General features: G+C 42.7%; 1 protein-coding gene across 14 annotated transcripts in view; it reads left to right on the top strand.

Moving 5' to 3' along the window:
- Positions 1-20,380, top strand: part of cacna1g (calcium voltage-gated channel subunit alpha1 G) — a 279,545-nt gene that overhangs the window by 158,801 nt on the left and 100,364 nt on the right. For all 14 annotated transcript variants that reach the window (XM_023341248.1, XM_023341247.1, XM_023341243.1 and 11 more), the window contains 4 exons: positions 1,512-1,806; positions 2,316-2,408; positions 4,634-5,519; positions 6,441-6,829. In XM_023341248.1, coding sequence (XP_023197016.1) covers positions 1,512-1,806; positions 2,316-2,408; positions 4,634-5,519; positions 6,441-6,829 — 1,663 coding nt within the window. The remainder of the gene's footprint in view (positions 1-1,511; positions 1,807-2,315; positions 2,409-4,633; positions 5,520-6,440; positions 6,830-20,380) is intronic.

Genomic DNA, 20,380 nt, shown 5'->3' with positions numbered 1-20,380 from the left:
AGAAACACAAACATAGAATCAACAATCAAAACACGACATTAAGTCAGGTTCCATCAATAAATTTGTAATTGATTACGTTTCAAATACAATCCTAAACAGGTGGGTTTTTAGTCGAGTCCATCCATAAAAGATTTACCTGTTACACTCCTACTGTGTTAGATGGAACAAAATACCTGTTGCTATTTTTATTCCCACTCACGCTCACAATCACACAGTTTAAAACGATGTAGACAGCATTTTAATGGGCTTCTGGCGCAGGGCTCCGTACACGTCTTTGACGGAACTTCGAGCAGGGACTCCGCCGTCTCTCACGGATTTTTGTGCAATTCTATGGTACCTGTTAGTGTCTAGAATTTACAGGGCTTGTGTTATGCGCAGTGACCCTCAGTCACTCGCCGTTTTTCTTCCGGCATCAGGCTCCGTACACCTCTCACGGAATTTCGCTCTGGGACTCCGCCGTCCCTCACGGCTTTTTGCGCAGTTCTATGGTACAGCTCCTATAGCGTCTTTTACCGCAATAGCCAAATATAGGAGTCACATTTGACTCATCATTAGACTTTGAGTAACATTTCCTGTTGTTGTTTTCCTATAGGAGACATTTCCTTTTAGTGCTGCCAGTTGATGCTTGACAGCTAATGAGACTCGCCATGCTGTCCATAATGGGTGATGACCTTAGAAATACCTTTCCTTTAGTTTTTTCATTAATAAAAATCACAAACTTTGTTGAATCTGCAATGAAAATGGTCCAGCCCAGGTTTCAATTATCCATATATGGACATAGCTTCCTGGTGATTTTGCACTTCAAAATCCCATTCTGCAACTCCTTTAGCCACTCTGAGGCATTTTTTATTTAGTTATTTTTTAATATTGCGTCTCCACCCTCAGAAAACACAAAAATTGAAAGCGTAAAAAAAAAAAGACTGAATAATAGTCGAGCAAATGTCTGAGTTTGGCATTTTTTCCATCTTCAACTTTCATGCTTCTAAATAATATACAGTCATATTCAATATATACTTTAATTAAACCCAAATTTCTGCATTAAATATTGTTAAACAGTATGAAGTAATGCTGTTTTTTAATGGTGTGATGTAATACTCTTATTCTAAATGGCATGTTTTCATTACCTGTAAGTGGAAAAATCATCATAATTACACAAATTAAGGCTTTCAAGCATCCATCTGTGAGTAAAGTAATCTATATAATGTGTTTCACTTATCGATAAAGTTCTTGGAAATAAACTGACTTTTCAGTAATACTTACATTTATTGAAAGGTTCTGTAACTCAAAAGCATGACCAGCTCTTTCCACATTGATGTAGATTCCCAGTCAGACGTGGCAACTTGAATTCTCTTCGTGCTCCTTGAAAACTCTTCAACTTATCATTGTTTTTGGTTGGAGAGCCACGAAAAAACAGGCAGTGAACAACAATCAAATGCTTTTCCCTGTCTTTTATGCCAAGGCATTCTTGTCAGTAACCTGTGCCTCTCGTCTCCCTTCTGCCTTCCGCAAAGCCCTCTGTCCGTGGAGCTCGGCAAGTACTACCACACGGAGAACGATGACGAGAACCCCTTCATCTGCTCCATGCCCCGAGACAACGGCATGAGGGACTGCGGCTCCATCCCCAAGCTGTACGACGAGGCGGGCCAGCAGTGCAGTCTGGACATCGACTCCTACAACAGCACAGACAACACCACCTGCGTCAACTGGAACCAGTACTACACCAACTGCTCCGCCGGCCTCATCAACCCCTTCAAGGGGGCCATCAACTTCGACAACATCTGCTATGCGTGGATAGCCATCTTTCAGGTAGGGGAGCTGACGAGACCTGAGAGTGATGAGTGAATAACCGGGCTTTGCAACATTTTCGGCAATGGGAATCTCAGCAGTTGGTTCGGCGGATCTCTAATGCAAAGCCTAAATGGCTCAGTGGTCAATGCATCAGAGGAGTAGGACTTTGTCACACAACAGGGGAAACTCTGCACTTGTTTGTTGTCCTTGCATTACCTGAAAGGTCTTTTGTTGGACTGTTCATCTGGTTTAGTTTGGTACCATGAGGTTGTTTAAGAGGACAAAAGCCAGATTGAAGATTGCAGCAAAAGTCTGAATTTGTGTCAAAGACTCTGAGATTAAACTAAAGGTTAACACTTGGAAAAATAAAAACCCCCGCAGAAAATGTGGCCTTTTTTAATTCTCTACTTAGATTTTCTGTTCAAAGTACTTTGAATTGCCTCGTTGATGAAAATGTGCTTTATTAATAAAATTACCTTACCTGTCTGCCATTGTTGTCTTCACTGCTTCTGTTCCCTTTTTTGTAGGTGATCACTCTGGAGGGCTGGGTGGACATCATGTACTTTGTGATGGATGCACACTCCTTCTACAACTTCATCTACTTCATCCTGCTTATCATTGTAAGTCCTTCTTGTTGGTGAACCTCAACTGTATGTACTTCTGCTCATAAGTGTACATACCTTTGTATATTCCCTTGGTTTCATACTGATTAGCAGTTAGTTAAACTCATTTTGTCATCAAAGAATCACGTTTTCTCCAAAATGACCCTAATTAAAATTGTACGTAACCTGAAAGTGTTGACCTTGTAGCAATCTTAATTTAACACACATTAGCTCAAATGTGTGCTAATGTGTTTGTTTCCTAGCAAAGGATCTGTTTACTTGTAATAAGTGTGGACATATGAGAAGTCGATAGGCTCTGGGTTCCTGACAGATCACTGCATTTTTCTTTTCCGTCCACTGCTCCACAGATGTTGCTGGACTCTGATTCATTTGGAAAGGCTAAAGCCATTTAGAAAGGTAGTTAACCTTTGGATAGAAAAACATCCAAGCAACTGAAAATGCCAATCAGTAGTATTTAAACTCTTAATTAAGTGGTGGGAAGTGAGGGCTGCAGCTGACAGTAAGGAAGGGTCAGATGGACTAACAACTAACATCTGATCCACAAGAAAATGATTCAAAGAGCTAACATGTGTCTTACAGAACTCTGAAAAGCTGGACGGAAATATGGGCGGCAGGATTGAAAATATCACCATGCCATGGAAACGTAACAATCTTCTGACCCCAAATGCCACAAAAATGGACTTCAAAACTTTTAACGGGACCACAGTTTAACTTTCTGGCCACAACCATCAGCTCCACATTTGGAGAAAAGCCAACAGTTAATCTTTAGGGAATGTTTGAGCTACAAACAACAGGAGGATTAAATCACTGTCACAAAAACAATTGCAGACAGAGATAAGGCGCTTCTTGGCTGTTTAGACTTTTTTTTTTTTCTCAATGGACCAATGCGAAGAGGGGAGGCAGAAGTAAGCCAGCTTAACTTTCAAAAACTATGTGATGGTACCATTTCAGCTGTCTTGTGTCAGGGCGAGCTGGCTTTTAGGTTGAAGAAGTGATGTAACAAAGTTGTTTGTGTGACCATCCAGACACAGAAAGCCAAAACATAAGACTCTGAATCATTTCCAGTGAGAAGAAGAAGAATTACAAAAATAATTGACATTGGAAACACTTACTCGACCATCAACAGGATCGATACGCTGGTTTTGTCTGACATTATCTTTATACTTAAGATGCTAATTTTATAGTTGGAGCTTGGCGTACCACGTTTCGGTGTGGCATATTGCTCATCCTTGTGGGGGTTTTATTTATTTTTTGTGAAAGAGGCTTTAGTCAAAATTGCTTGGCAAAATGAATCCTCTCACATTGGCTGGAAGAAAATGTGCACTGATTTGGGCAGAAGGCCTTCCTGGAGGTCCCAACGTGAAAACAATCAAAAACATGAAAGAAAGTGGATCTGTCATTTGTTACAGCAGGAAACGGTGAAGTTTGTGGAATGGCCGTTATAGTCTCCTAACCTCAGTATCACTGAAACGCTTTGGGAGCAAACAATGGAGTCAAGGCCAAGGCCAGATGTTTAGAACTTTGACAAATATTTCAGGGATATTAAAGAAAGTACTTATGGAAATATTTTCTTTAACATGGATTATGACCATAAACCCAGTCTTGACCCTATTTGTTGACCAAGACCTAACAAGAAGTAGGTTATGTAAAATTTTTGTTCAAAATCTTTTTTGTGGTTTTTGATCACTTTATCAGGCAACACTTTATTTTGAAGGGGTGGGCAAAAGACTGTCATAAACATGACATAACACCTGTTTTGAACATGAAGGAGTCTTCATGAATGTTTATTTCTGATGTCATGATGTGTCATTTGGTAAATAATGACACTTTTAATACAAAGTTCTACTAAAACTTGCATTAAAAGACCATTAAAAGTGTCATTTTTTACCAAGTGACACATCATGACATCAGAAATAAACATTTATGATGGCTTCTTCATGTTCATAACAGTGCTATGTCAGTCTTATGTACACCCCTTCAAATAAAGTGCTACCCGTTATCATTTAAAAGTAGCTTTCATACTATTTGAGGCATTACTCAACCAGTAAACATGAATACTATGATTTATATTTTCTGCCAAATGGACAAAAAATGTTTGAGAGTCTGTGAAGTCATAAATATAAATGCGTGTAACATGGTTATGAACAGATGACAGGAACAATGGGTGGACAGCCACAGACAATGCCTATATAACAATGCCATCTATCTCTGTTCTTCCTTAGATCGGCTCATTCTTCATGATTAACCTGTGCCTGGTGGTCATCGCAACTCAGTTCTCAGAGACCAAGCAGCGGGAGAGCCAGCTGATGAAGGAGCAACGAGTGCGCTTCATGTCCAACGCCAGCACTCTGGCATCCCTGTCCGAACCAGGATCCTGCTACGATGAGCTGCTGAAGTACCTGGTCCACATCATCCGGAAGGGGGCCAAGCAAGTGGCTCATGTCTGCAGGTTTTTGGCCCGCCGCGCAGGACTTAACATCGCCTCCTCGCCGCCAGCAACAGAGCCCACACATAGCCAGAGGCAGAGGAGGAGAAGAAAATCCTCCAGGCAGGGGTCTATGTCGGTTCATCACATGGTGCACCATCATCACCTCCACCATCACTACCATCTTGGCAACGGCAGCATCCGGGAGGGAGGGAGCACGAGGTGTCTGGAGGGGAGAGACGTGGAGGCTGGGGCTCCCAAAGCAAACACAAGCGTTGTGCCACTGGGCTTGGCACCGCCATCCTCTCTGATAGCCGCAACCTCCGACTCAAACGTCGCCGTGTTGGGAAACCTGACTTCTGGAGCGGGCGACTCGTCCTCGGGTTGCGGCGTGCTCAGAGGAGAACCGTCTCACTGCACTTTGTTTCCCACCAACCGGGGAATGAATCCAGTGGCCTTCCTGGCTCCGACTTCCACATCCAGACCCATGAAGAGGAACTCTGTACCATTTGCTGCTCCAGGGCCTAAGAACTACCCCACCCTCCAGGCCCGAGCCTTGGCAGAGTCCAGGAGAGGGAGTGTCACTGCCAGCACGCTAACAAATCTGAGTTATAATCTCAATATCCCACCCATGCATCTGGACAGACGGCCATCCAGCCTGGTGGACACACGCACTCCAACAGGTAAACACATGGAGAACTACTGTATATGTGCGGTAAATAGAATCTGATGTGTTTTATAAATTGGAAGGCCTACAAGGTATTAAACACTAGCGCTAGCTTTCTTTCTTTTTGTTATTAGCTTTTTCTGTGCATGGTTATTCCACTCTGATTGAGCTAGGAAAGTGCTAAAGAAGTTAAATAGGTCTTGTGTTAAAATTAGGTATTAGTCATGCAGCACCCAGTAGCTATCTCCAACAAGCTTCCTCCACCACATAATGACTGCAAATGTTATCCATAATAATAGTCCAGTCAGACATCCATAGGCTCTACCTGTATGTCCATAGGGGTTTAGGGTTAGAGTTCAGGTTAGGGTGATAGAGCTGCTGCCTGTTTCCCATTGTCACTGGGCATTAAGGTACACCACGGACAGATCGGCAGTCCATCACAAGGGAACACAGAGACACACATGACAAATAACCATGCTCACACACACTCATACCTAAGGGCAATCTAGCCATGTTTTTTGGACTGCCAGAGTTCCTGCAGAGAGACCCTGAATTCAGATACAAACCCAGGACCTTCTTGCTGCAAGGCAACAGAATCCTGGCTCTGGATTTTTCAGCATGGAATTTTCATGTTCTTCTGTCTGGGTACTCCAGCTTCATCCCACAGTCCAGAAACATGACCGTTTGGTTAATTGGTCTCTCTAAATTGTCCTTAGGTGTGGGGGTGTGTGCGCGCATGTTTATTTGTCCTGTGTGTTTGTCTGTTGCGTTGTGATGAACTTGCGACCTGCCCAGGATGTACGCCACCTCTCTCCCAATGACTGGTGGAGATGGGCAACAGACCCTCCCTCCCAACTTTGTAAGGCTAAAAAGGTGGTAGACCGAGCCTATAAAGTCTGTACAGTGTGATTCTATGTCATTTCTCATTTGGCTGCAGCTCAGCTCTCCTGCCAATTGTCGGCTCGTGAGCTCATCACCATGGATGCAGCTGGTCTGACTATGGACCCTGAGACCTGCCCTGATTGCGCTAAGGCACTGGCCCATGAGTTGGAGGGTTTCACCGAGGGCAACGAGACACCAGGTGACTCGGACAGCGACTGTGTGTATGAGCTATCGCAAGACCACCACCACAGGGACAGGAGAGACAGCCGGCAGCCCAGGAAGAAGAGTCGGAGGTTGGGCAAGACGGCTGCCAAGGTCGTCCACTTTTGGAGGCTGGTGTGTGACACCTTCAGGAAGATTGTGGATAGCAAGTACTTTGGTCGGGGGATTATGATCGCCATTCTGATTAACACCTTAAGCATGGGGATCGAGTACCATGAGCAGGTTAGTGCACGTTTCTTTTCCTCCTTGTCTTACGAGAACTTTTTTTTTAATGGTTCTACAGAGCGTACATTGGACATAGTGGCAATATTTAGAGAGATAGGAAGGATTCCAACCATTGTCTATACCCGCTTATCCTTGCTGTATTGCCGGGATCTGGTACCTATCTCCATTGGTATTTGGGTGAGAGGTGGACAGATGTTACAGGAGAAATATTCATAATTCTGTCATGGCACTAGTGCCCATCATCTATCAGCTGTCAGAAGACCATCTTATTCAGTCTTTGAAGCGACAAACCCCAAAAACTTGGGAGCGGCTATGTGTGCAGCATTTTGAGGAAATTGTAGTCTTCTAGATTTTTACAGAAGAACTAAGGATTCATCACGTTCAAATGACACACAACTTTTTATGAACTGTGCAATGCTGTGTGAAAAAACAAACACAAACCATCATCCTCTTACTACTTCCTGTTGTCGTCTTCGTCGTTTTCAGCAGTAATAGCATCCGGCTGTTGATCACGTGACCCGCGTGATTCGATAAGCGTTTCAATTACAGTTCTGCACAACACATCTATGTCGATGCAGCCGAAAGACCGCCTCATCCTCGCAACAAAAACTTTGTATCGAAAATCAAGTGTTTCCGAAATTGCCGGGTTTCCATGAGGCAAATAAATTTTTGTAATCACAGTTCGGGCAATTTTATGGTTAATGGAAACGCAGTTACAGACACACACAGGACAAATGACTATACCCACATACTCAAACCGAAAGACAATTTCAAGAAACAGTCATGTTTTTTGGACTGTTGAAGGAAGGCTAAGTACCCGGAGAAAGCAGAGCACGCACAGGAAGAACATGCAAACTCCACGCAGAAAGAGGCCATGCCGGGGATTCAAACCGAGGACCTTCTTGCTGCAAGGCATCGGTGCTACCAGTCTGGGCTCTGATCAGATGTGTCATTCTGTGTGTTTGTGCCAGCAACATTGCTCCCATATGCCCAAATCGTATCCTTGATGTCTTCCTCCAGCCTGGCTTGTTTACACAAGCTTAATTACAGCCATGTGAGAGAGAAAGTGGGCCAAGAAAAGAAACATTGAAGGACAGAGAATTTGTAGTTGGTGTTTTACCGTGTGGAAGAAAATTTATTGCTCTTTATGTGTCTTTAGTTTGTTTTGTTTTTTTAAATTTCCTGTCCTTCCTTGGATCACGTTAAAACCTGAGGCTGTGAGTCACTGTGTAATATGATATCCTGTTTAGATAAGGGTAGTTACCTGCTAATATGAGGTGTAAATGTGCCCAGCAGGAGCAGATGGGCCGAAACTCAAAACAGATGCGTGAGATGAGCACAAATGCTGTCATGTATCTAAGAAAAGAGTCTTACAGAGCTGTTCTACCTCCTTAGTCTGAATATCAGCAAAGCTGCAATGAGCTCACTCATTAGCGTGTTAAAGTCACATGTCAAATTTAGCTTTTACAACGCAGGAAATTCTCTGATCCATTTGCAGAGGAGCCATAAACTAAAACGAAAACCACTTCTAGCAGTCTCTCTCCTCCTTTCTCTATAGTATGAGCTTCCTCTGCTGTCCCAGTTCATCTCTTGCTAGCAAACCAGCAGCTGTCGAATTCAGCGTGTTTTTTTAGGTAATCATTAGGAAGCTGATGTCGCACATAACCTTGAACACAGCAACATGCTTGTTCTTCTTGTCTTCTTCAGCTTAGTTGATCTGACTAGAAAGTGAAGACGGAATCAGTTTAATTCAATGAAGGACCCTCCTGGAAGGAAATATGGTGGCAACACTGCAGAAAACCTTCAAGGGTCAGGACCGTTTGTCTGGGACACGCCTAAAAACTGCAGGACATCAACCACCATCATGTGTTTGAAACTCCTGAGAACTAATGTGTACAGATGAGTGAGCTTGAATTTAAGTGTTGGCTCAACAGGGCTAAAAGCGAAAGCCTGCCACACAAAATCAGAGGATCGCTTTGTTCCCAATTTACAATTTTGCTCTACTTTGTGTTGGCTTATAAAAGAATAATTAATCTCCCAATGAGATTAATCATGAATCAAAACGCGCCGATTTTGAGAACTCATCATTTCGATAAGTTTTAGTAATAGGATGGGGTGGTTTTTCAGCTGTATCGAAAGCTGCGTATTTTTGCAAGACTGTAATGGAAACATTTTTTTTTCCGCATCACACGAGTCATGATCAATAATGGGATGTTTCCACTTGAAGAAGATGGCAGGAAGTGCCATGAGAACAGAGTTCGGTTTGTCAGCATAGACAACCCATTAATGCGCTCACAGTGGTATTAAAATCTCGACTGATGTGTGATTGTGTATCTTAGCTGGTAAAGTGCTGAGTTAGTAAATGATAGTTTCAGTTTAATTCTGTGATTTTCTTAATGTATCTCAATCTTGACTGAAACATGTCGACAATCGTGCAAGTTTGTGACGGACACCTAAAAGTCCGTCACAGACGATTGGGCCAAAATTCTACACGTTAGCTTAGACGTCCAATATCATGAAAATGCTCAACCTCCTCGACTATTCTGCAATATTAAAACACAATGAAGTCTGTGACCAAACGAGAAGAGAAAACTCACGCAGCGAACTGTTTAGTGTGAAAGCTCCGGTGAGACATTTGGATGTGGAACGGCCAAATGCAAAGTAGACAGAAGTTGCAAAAAAAAAAAAAAAAAAGCTAATGAAGCTTAATAAATTGTTTTGGGTGAGAAAAGAACTTTACAATTGTTCCACCAAAGAACAAGTACCCACTGTGTAAGGGCAGTGGTTTTAAAATGTTAAGTTGATCAGTTCCAGACAAACGCAGCCAGACCAGAGCCTCTCCTGCTGCAGTTATCGAGGGAAGATTCAAACGAGATCTATCGTCTTTCCCCCCCCGCTCACATTGATCTTTACCTTGCTCTTTCAACAAAGCCGTTCTCCCTGTTGCGCTGCATGTTCTCTGCGTTATTTTACTTCATAAACAGCACAAAGCGGTTTTGCCAAGCGCAGGTTTCGTTGTGCTTTGAGTCTCTTGTTTTGCTTTTGGCATGTGTGATTTAGAGTGACGTTACATAAGCGCAGTGACACAAGCGTTTGTTGCATTGTTTGCACGTGTTGTTCACTTGTAGCGGGATCCTGGAGACGGGCCAGGTTTCCCAGGGTTACTTTCGGTCCTTGACCCAGTGTTTCTAAACACATCCAGATGGAACGCGAACTCGGAGAGAGACAGAAGGTTTTATAGCTTTTTAGTCATCAGCGTTCTTCCAACCTTCTCTTCCTTCTTTTTTCTTCTCCTGACTTTTTTTAAACTCGCCCTCTAGCTCTAGTTTTTTTTTTTCCTCTTCGGTTAGAGCGTTTCTTTTTTATTCTCATGTCTCTGCCTTTCTTCCCCCAATTCTACTGGACTTTTTTTCCTCCCTCCTTGCGCTCATTAATGACTGTTTTGGAGATCAATCAATAATGCGCCACGGTGAATGATGAGAGATACCAATAATGACTTTCTGATGATGTAAATTTGTCGTTGATAAATCGTAGCCTCATGTCACTTCCTCTCAGGCAGAAACGATCTATAATGTGAACTACATACCAATCTGGAAAAGTAGAAAGTAGGCCTTAATCATTTTCAAGAATGGAAAATGGTTTTAGATTCCCAAACGTCATTAAGATGGTTGACACATTTGTTTCAGCTCTTTCCATTTTCAAATGTTTGACACCAGGTGACAAGGAAGCCTATGACACAGACTTGATGGCAATTTTTTTAGTATACTTTCTAAAAACACTATACTTTGATCAAATCCTGTGTTGGAAATTCATAATCTTTATCTCCTACTGATTGTCCAGTTGCTGAAAAGGAACCAAACCTCTAGCCGCTTGCTTCAAGGTTATCCTCAAACTTCTTTATGTCCCTCTTCAACACTTTTTTTTGTGTGGCTGACACTGATTCCTCTGGTTCCAGACAGGTTGCTAAAATATTTAAAGGGAACCTTCACTGATTGATCTCCGTGTCTTATGGGATGTCGATCAGCCTGCAAAAAGCGTAAAAGGTCTTTGGAACTCTTTCCTTGAGGAGGAAGGATGAGGTTGACTTTTAACTCTTCCCTGTTGTCGAGTTTTTAAGGGTCGCTCGTTTTATTTGCCGTATTTAGAGTGCCTCCGTGTTATGAAAACATCAGCTGTAGAAACTTTGAAAAAACTGCTGTTAATAAACTGAATGGAGAAGGTTGTAGAATGAAACAATGGTTAGTATGATATGTAATGTGATGGGAATGCTTAGTGATGTTTTTTTTTATTGATTTTGTGTTGGGCACACTTCCGCTAATAGCAGAGCAAATTTTAGACTTAGCGCTTTGCCGTTTTGTTGCTAACTTTAAAAAGACATTTAGCGCACTTAGCTTCTTTCAAACTAAAATTTTCAGTTCTAATTTTCTTCACTGTTTTGTAAACTGATAAAGTTTGATATCTGTGTCAACTAAAGACTTCTTCAAGTAGTTATATTTTCATCTTTATGCTCTTATTTTGAAGTGGGTGAAGACCATTTTCTCGCTGTTTCCTCTCCTCACTTTCTCCACCCGTGACGCAGTGGAGCAAATGACATTTACTCTGTACCCAGAATGCATCACTGTACAACTACAGCCAGTAGTTAGATGGTGAAGAGTTTAAAATCTACTCATGTCCTATCTGCTTTCTGACCAGCAGATTAAGGCTAACTACTTTGATCAGTTTGCCAAAATTAGCAACAGAGTTAGCGATTCTGGACAACTGTAAAATTGAAACCTTGAGTGAAATATCTGTTCCCAAGAACCACTTAATAAAGCACAACCGTACTGCTACTTCTGCAGTAATAAATATGACCCTTTTGAGGCCGATATACTGTTGTGACATGTATTATTAGGCATGTTTCCATAACAAATGTGTTCAAAACATTGTCAATATTCTGCTTATCTTGGGGGGAAAAAAGCACAGTTTTGCATTTGTGCAGTTAAAGTCACACGTGAATAGGTTTGTTCATGTGATAAGTCATTAAAGAACATGCTGCACCATGGTCCTCCAACTACTTCCTGTTGTAATCTTCTTTGTGGTGTGCACCAGTGACGACGTCCGGTTATTGATCATGTGACTTAAGTAATACAAAAATAGTGTTTCCGTTGCAGTTTTGCGAAATAAACCCAATTTGATACAACCTATAAAAATCCGTCTCAACCTCTCGCCAAAACTCTTAATAGAAAACATCTTGCATTGCCCGTCCAGTCCTGATGAAGCTACAACAGCTCATCATACTATGATCAAGTATACTGTTCTGTTCAAATGGCCGTCATCTCATTTCTACGCCTTCCATATCACAATATGAGAGGATGTCAAAGTTTACAACAAAAGGACCCCGTGCCTTTAAAAAAACACCTCTCCAGTCGAGTAAAGTATGATTTCTTATTGATCACGTTGACCTGTTTCCCAGCCGCCGCTCCCTGTTCTTGAAGTGGATGAGACTCTCACGCAGAGAACCTCTCATGATGCATAAAACGAATCCCACGCCGGGTGTCACTCAGCAGAAAATGAGGTTGCGGAGCCCTGGCTGTGTCTTAAGGAGAATTTATGAGGACACAACAGCCACCCTGATGCATAATTTATGTGCAGATTAAGTGTGCAGCACATGACTGTGGTACGCATGAAAAGTGAATCAAACTCTGAGCGCTATTTATTTGTTGAGGACAATAAATGTCTCGTCTCGGCTCGGCGTAATTACATGCTGCTTAATGGGGTTCTAAATTACAAATTATGGCAGCCAAAGGACACGCCGATACTCCGCTTTCTGTACTCGTATGAAAGCTGCTGAATAACGCAGTGGGATCCACACACCCCTGTAATCGAGTTCAGTCGTCCACAATCACTCACTATACTCCAGGAGGGGGCGATAGACCACTACTGTGCAAATCACAAAAGAAAAAAAAAATGTCACCCGGAACTTAAAGATGCAGTGAGTAACTTTTATCAACAAACATTTTTTAAACATATTTGTTGACGATGACACTATGTAGTGACATTATGTCATGAGACAGAAAATCTGTGGAAAAATTGTGCTCCTCTTTCTTCTCCTAGAGCTAACTAAAAACAACCAATCAGAGGCAGGAGGCGGGTCCTGGTACTGTTAATCACCCTCTGTGTGGCGCTGCTTATCTCTCCTCACTCTCCTCTCTTGCTCTATGTTGCACTGGAGCTAGCGTAGCCTGTTGTGAAAGCTAAAGGTAGTTAGTATGTCCACCGATGGCGGCGGAAAAGGGTTTTCCTGCAGCAGTAAGTTGTTTCTCTGCCAGTAGCACATTTAGCAGCAAGTACACGAGACTGATTGACAACGTTAAGACTCTGCTCCTGGCTCTGATTGGTTGTAAAAGTTGATATTTTACAATGAAGGAAAGTGAATTTGGTTTCATCTAAGAAAAAAAGAAAAGTTGATGCATTGTTCAATTAAAACGGGATCATAGTCTTTACAAACCAACAGGATGCGGCATTGTTTGTTTTATGAGTCTCAACTTGACTGTTTTGATTTTTTCTCTTTTTTACTACAAGAAGGAATTGACAGATGAGTGCGTTCAGTCCGCCATGCGGTCTGGAGGAAATTCGTACATCGAAATTCTCCGTAACTATTTTGTCTCTGAGCTGAAAATGTTCCTCATTGGGTAAAGAGGATGGAATGCTTCAGGCTGTAATCCTAAATCTCCAAACGTTCTCCAGAGGCGATGATCGTCATGACAGCAAACTGGGCTGATCCCAGGCAAGCTTTAATATCAGCAGGTTGACCTCTGACATAGCACATCAACACATGGTACCGTTCCATCACTCTGCTAGATATCTAGACCTCGACTTTGACCTCCTACTCCGGTGACATGGACCAGACCGCCGCCCTCTGCTCTTATTGGTGCTTTCAGTCTTAAAACGTTCACTCACACAAAAAAACTGGTGCTCACGTTGTTCTCCGCAAAGGATGCGTTACACTAATAAGGAGAGGCCGTCTGCTTTTTATCTCTCCATGCTGTTTAAGAGCGTTACCATTTATGGTGGAGCTGATGGAAGGTGCGCATCTGCCAAAAACGTGACGCGACGCCATCTATTTACTTGGAAACCCGGCCTCTTTCTCTTACTTCGCATTAGAGACTCCCTCTCCAGACCCAACCCCAAGCTCCCTGTCTTCACAGCCACTCTGACCCTGGAGGAGCGGCGCTGAGGCCAAAACAGATCGAGGAGCTAAGCTGAAGGTGTCGACGGAGAGACCGTGCTGAAACGCATGCTTCCCGTTTTGAAAAATCACCGCCGGTGTTATGACGGAAAGCTTTTTCGGCAACCGACATCAACATTGATCAAACACGGAGCTGTTACATCCAAAGTGATCCAAAGGCACTCCGGGTCACTCGGTCTACATTTCCCAGAGGCGGCCCTTCCGTCTGTGTGAACCCTGAAAGCAAATTCCTTTGAAAGACGGAGCAGAGGTGTTTGTCTTTAAACGTCTTAAGTGTGAGGAAACGCTGAGGCATGATGGAGTTTGTCTGAGCGCAAAATGTGTTTGATCTTGCGGGTTCGCTTTCACAAGGGTGAGGGTGGTGAAGAGTTGAAGGGCGAAAGGAACAAAATGCGTTTGAACAAGGAACGTTTTAGAGTTGAAGGTAAATGGTGGGAGGCGCATTTTCAAGCTACACAAATGACACATTTTCAATAAGAACCCTGTTTTTGTCTGACATTCAAGAATCAAAGGCTTGTGTGGAGTTTAAAGTGTTCGTCTGCATCAGGAATGGGTGTTTGGATTTTGCACTAATGGGGTGATTGGCACGTCGGGGAGGGGTTTGTACTGTAACCAACGGATACCAGTTCGATCGTCCGCTCCGTTCATCTGAGTCGTTGCGTCCTTGGGCACAATCAGCGGCATCTACAGTGGCGCTGATTGAGTGGTAGCCTCATTTCTGTCAGTCTCATACTAAATATTTTACAGTTATCACATACAGCATTTAAAGACAGATGTCACATGTTTGCACCTCTAAAGCAGAGCTCAATGCCGTCTTTCCGCATCCTGTCTCTACCTTCTTACCATTCTCTTTAGCAGCAGGAATCCGTCCTGACGACTTTACTTCGAGTTTCACCTCTTTTTGTCCTCTCCCTCTCTCCTCTTCTCTCTGTATGTTTACCACATTTATGCGGCTCCAAACACCAACACTGGACTCGTCTTCACTCAGACAGAGCCTGAACCTGCACTTTTCCACGTGAACAAGCACTTTTTATTCCAGAGCTCTAGAGGAAACCGTTGTCTCGTGCTGCTTTTCATTTGGCAGCAGCCAGACGGACTGGCTTTGTAAGAACCATGGAGATTCACTAAACACAGTGCCCGTTCTGCGTTTTTGCCTCATCCTGTCACCAGGGAAACGCTCATTTGTTGCATATTTAGCAGCATTACAAGCTAGTCTATTAGTTCTGTTGTGGGGGGGGGAGTGTAAGAGTGATAAACAGTTTAACATAAGGGAGGTCCTTTAAGAGGTTTGGGGAGGAGGCTTTGGGTGTTGTGAATATAAATGCATTGATTATTGTACAGAATGTCCATGTGCATGTTAAACATCTCTAACATTTGGAGAATTTTCTCTCCATATTGACACACGTCAAACCAAGAGAGACAGCCGACAGACCCGTTCTCTTACCTCGCTGCCTAAACCAGAGACAATATTTGTTTTGCTTTTCATCTGCCGACGCAAAGTTCAAAATCCGAAGACGCTGGCTGCCCTCCAAGGCAGGGCTAAGAAAAGCGTCTTAGTTCAGCTTGCATGAAGAGAAGGCAAAACAACGGTTCCCAGTTCTGGCCCCGGAGAGCGAGTGGTTTTCCAGCCCCGAAGGCAATGAAATCAAAAAGGAAGAATCAATCGTGTGATCAAATAATGGATTCTGTTATTTGCTGCTTCAATGAAATGTCAAATTACACGTTGCCTGTGGAGACAAAGTTATTTTTCCTTAGCGGTTATTGTTTTTACTTCTGTTAGTTTAAAAAAAAAATGTATTTTAGAAGGAATTGTCCCTACTTAGAATAGATTAAACAAATGAAACTCATATTGAATGTAAAAAAACAGACCAGAAAAAGGATAAAAATAATAACTTTTCTCAATATTTAATACAAGTTGTATTTAAACTAGGGCATGAACTTTAACTTGTTAATTTTGATAAATTAATTACATGGATTTTCACGTGTTAAAATTTTAAAGGCAATTAATCCTATTTGGGTTTTTTTTTTACTTGCAAACATCCCAAACCAGAACCTTTGTGTTGTGTTTCTGGTACACTTGTAAATCTGACGCACAAGCTACATCCTCAAACAACGATGATAGATGATAAATCTTCCTCTCTTGGTATTTTGGGGTTAAGCTTTGCTTCCAAAAACGACCTGATGGGACGCCGGAAAAGACTGCTGTTGTGTTCAAGTTGTGCTAAAATGAGATAGCTTATCACAGTAGCTATTCCAGACTAAAATAGCATCTCAGTGCTAAACATGTAGCAGCATCACAGACCTCCACAACGCAAGTAGCCATTCAGTTTTCAAGTGTTTCACAAAACCCCTGATCATTCATAAAACTGCTTTGAAAAGAATATTGTTTTTTAGAAAAGTGGTTTGTGGGGCGTGCCGTGGTGGCGTAGTGGTTAGCGCGACCCATATTTGGAGGCCTTGAGTCCTCGACGCGGCCGTCGCGGGTTCGACTCCCGGACCCGATGATATTTGCCGCATGTGTTCCCCCCTCTTCTTCCCCATTTCCTGTCAGCCTACTGTCATATAAGGGACACTAGAGCCCACAAAAGACCCCCCGGAGGGGTAAAAAAAAAAAAAAGAAAAGTGGTTTGTGGATGCTGATGTTAGGGAAGCTAGCGATGGGGGATGTCTGGGCAACTGCTACATGTTTAGCATGGAGACGCTGAGTTAGTCTTGAATAGCTTCTGTGATAAGCTAAGTCCTCTTAGCACAACTTGGAACACAACAGTAAGTTTTTCCAGCATGCCATTTGATCATTTTTAAAGCAAAACCCCCAGTGAGCCTCGTCATCCATCGCTTTGTATAAATCTTGTGCGTCAGATATGCCGGTATACCAGAAAGGTGCAACAACGGTTCCAGCTGGAATTATTTATTTTTTTGTTCTATTAGATTTTTAAATTTTATTAACTGAAATGAAAAGATCACAGTTCCGCCCCTCACAGCTAAATACTTTAAATATTTAGCTTTGAAAAGAAAAGGAACTCATTAGGCCCACAGTGTCTGATGATGTCTCTTTCCACGTTGCTTATAGGTTCCACCAAAGTCTTCAACAGGATATGCTCTACATAAACATAAATGGAGTTAAATTGTCCTTCCTTCACCTTCAATCTTTTTTTTAACCAGGATAAATACCTCTTTTACAAATTAGCTACAAAACAAGTGTCACCTGTTTTATCCACCCTAAATTAACACCAAGTCTTTGCTGTAGAGTTGTACCACCTCTGGGGGCGCGTGTGTGTGTGTGTGTGGGTGTGTGTGTGTGTGTGTGTGGGTGTGTGCGTGTGTGTGTGTGTGTGTTTGTTTGTGCCCCGTGCCTTAGGACGTGCCCTGAACAAAACGCAGACAAATATGGACACGCAGAGTGCTGCTCTTCCAGATCCTCGATTAGATTAGATTAGATCGCATCAGATTTGGCGACGTTACATTAGCGCTAACCAGATTATGCTATCCCTCATCCAGCACACTTTACCTGCTAATGCTCTCTGAGCCTCATTAGCCAGGAAACAGCCACCAAAGGAAGCAATTAGAAAATCAACAGCATCTTCATCACTCACACAATCACACAGTGGAGGCATTAATCTCCCTCCAGGTAGCAGCAGACGCCTCCTCCCCGGCTATTAGTCGCTAACGACGTTTGTCCTGTGCGACGGGCTGGAGCTGGAGGGGGGGGGGGGGGGTTGCGAGCCTTTTCGCTTTCGCGTCTCGTGTGTGTTTGACTGTGAGAGGGGTTTTTTTTGTTTGTTTTTTTCTTACGGCATGGCGAGCTTCGCACGACGTCTGCATGAGGAATGTCCCAACACACGAGCCGAGGAGAAACGGTGGCGGGGAAGAATAATGACCTGAAGCTCGGTGTCAGGGCCAGATGTCTGCCATCCGAGGCTCAGCTCATAAACAGCGTACCTCATGGACCGGCTTATCCGCCGCATCCCGTTAGGCGGCGGGACGTGTGCGGCTGGGACCGTTCTTGGTGAGCGGATCTCAGCTGTATGAGCTTCCATCTGTGGCACCCTAATTGTGTTTATTCATGTAACATCAAAGGTTGTTTGTGTGTGTCTGTGTGTGTGTGTGTGCGTGTGTGTGTGTGTGTGTGTGTGTGTGTGCGTGGACATATTTTTACGTGAGGGCATTCATCTGGGGAGAACACACGGACATTCGAGCGGCCCTCGCATCCGTTTACCCTTTTAACCTTCCTTGATGACGCAACGCGTGCCTCGCGAAGAGATGAAGGATGCGCCAGCGGCCGCGATCATCAGAGCGGCGGAGGATGAATGGCCACGATGAGGCGGCGGGCGGGATCAGACAAAAAGAGGGGTTCGCCTGCGTCTGTGAGCCCAGACAATGGCGAAGAGGCGGGATGAAACGGAGGGAAGCTTGTTTTTCGCTGTGGGCAAATGAGTCGGCCGTATTCTTTTTGTTGTTGTTGTTGTTGTTTGCCATTGTTAGCCTCTAATCTGCAGATCTTTTTGAGCGACACTGATGTGTTTGATGCTGCTTCAACATACAGTGCTTCATAAAAGTGTCCTGCCCTTTGAAAATCTTCACACAGCCATAAAATTGAGTGAATTTCATTAGGTTTTTATCTGGACAACCATCAGAAAGTGGATGAAAAATAAAAGAGCTGAAACTCTGCAGGGGTTCGCCTCTCCTGCCTTTGCACATCGACAGCTCCTGTGGGGGGGGGAGAGAGAGACTTCATCCCAAGCAACAAGCAGCACTTTTTTGTTCAAACTCAGAGGAAGTTCACAGACCCTCCTTCTGAGAGTCTGAAGTTTTGTTACAGCATGAAGAGTCTTGGTGACTTCCTGTTTGGGTTGAAACCGATTGCCTTGATGCCCGTTGAGCTTCACCTGCATTGTGATGAGTAAATGGTTCATTGTTGGGCCTCTTAAATGTGGGTCAAGCTTTGGGCTTTTTGTTGGGCCAGTGAAGGGAAAAACGGCGCTAAAATAAACGCTGATGCTAATGACAATACATTTTTCTGTAAAAAATAAATAAATACACAACTTGCCCAGTGCTGGTTAAGCCATGTGGTTATAGTTGGGGATTTCTTTTGAAAAAAATGTAATTCACCAATTAGCTTATATACAACACACATTACAGACCAGCAAAAAGGGGTATGGATATACAAAATAAATGACCAGATAATAGGACAAATGATAGCAAAAAAATAAAGTAACCCAAAAAAAATAAAATGAATATATTCAACACTGAACATAATCAGTTGGTCAGGGTTTGAAGAGCAACTCATGATCACACCTCCTAACTCTAATAATACAGATGTCAGGTTAAGTTAAAGGTTTATGAATCCATTTCTTTCCTGTTTTCTTTTTGCCTGTGTGACTTTTAAAAAGTCCAAGAGCCCGAGGTGACACGCTGCATCGACTCTTCACCTGAATTCTAATTGGCTGTGAAATGCTAAAAGCTGATTTTTGTCGATGTTGCTGTGAGGTAGGGTAGTCATATGGTCAAAACAGATGAACAAACAACAGCATCAACTGCCGGTTCCTGGTTCTTATGGTGAATTTTATTGTTTCACTTTTCCTTTTCTTTTTTTTACACTCTGACATCCATCTGGAGCATCTGAAATCTTACTGCTCTGTCAAATTGGCAGCACACCTGCACTTCATTAGACGATACCATAATAGAACAGGACCAACCAAGCAGCACAATCTAAATAGAGAAATAATCTAATTTACATAACTAAACGGTCGGCAAAGTAAAACATTTACTCAAAAGTTTAGCTGAAATAAAAAAAAGAAACGGACAATACAAAAAAAATAAAATAAAACCCTCTATCGATGCAATCACTGACATCATCCAGCCATTGAAGCAGGAAGTGCTGGATTGGCCCCTCAAATACACCTGATCAGACTAAAGCATCTAAAAGGGACAAAAAAAGAAGAAAAAAGCAAATAATTTACCAGAAATGCTAACCTTGAAACAAAAGAAACATTTGCATTCATCCAACGATCCAGAAGTGTTAGCTTCAGCTAAAACATATACACAGATGTAAACTGCAACATAATCATACCACAAACAAACACAGAATAGTGAGTGAAGCAAAGTTACAAGAGCAAGGTTTAAGTTAAATTATGACCAACTATAAAAAGATGAAATAACTCAGAAATAAAAAAATAAGGGACAAGAGGTGGACTCAAACTGAACCACTTTGTCACAGTTGGACACATTTCTTCATCAATGTCACGGTGTGATTTTGATCTGGTGTGAACGGACCCTCTGGAATTTGATTCAACCAGACGGGAATTTTTTATATATTTTTT

Source organism: Xiphophorus maculatus, chromosome 10, assembly GCF_002775205.1.
Source record: "Xiphophorus maculatus strain JP 163 A chromosome 10, X_maculatus-5.0-male, whole genome shotgun sequence".
Taxonomy (NCBI): Eukaryota; Metazoa; Chordata; class Actinopteri; order Cyprinodontiformes; family Poeciliidae; genus Xiphophorus; species Xiphophorus maculatus.
Note: the sequence above shows the minus strand (reverse complement) of the source record. Positions and strands in the feature narration are given on the sequence as shown.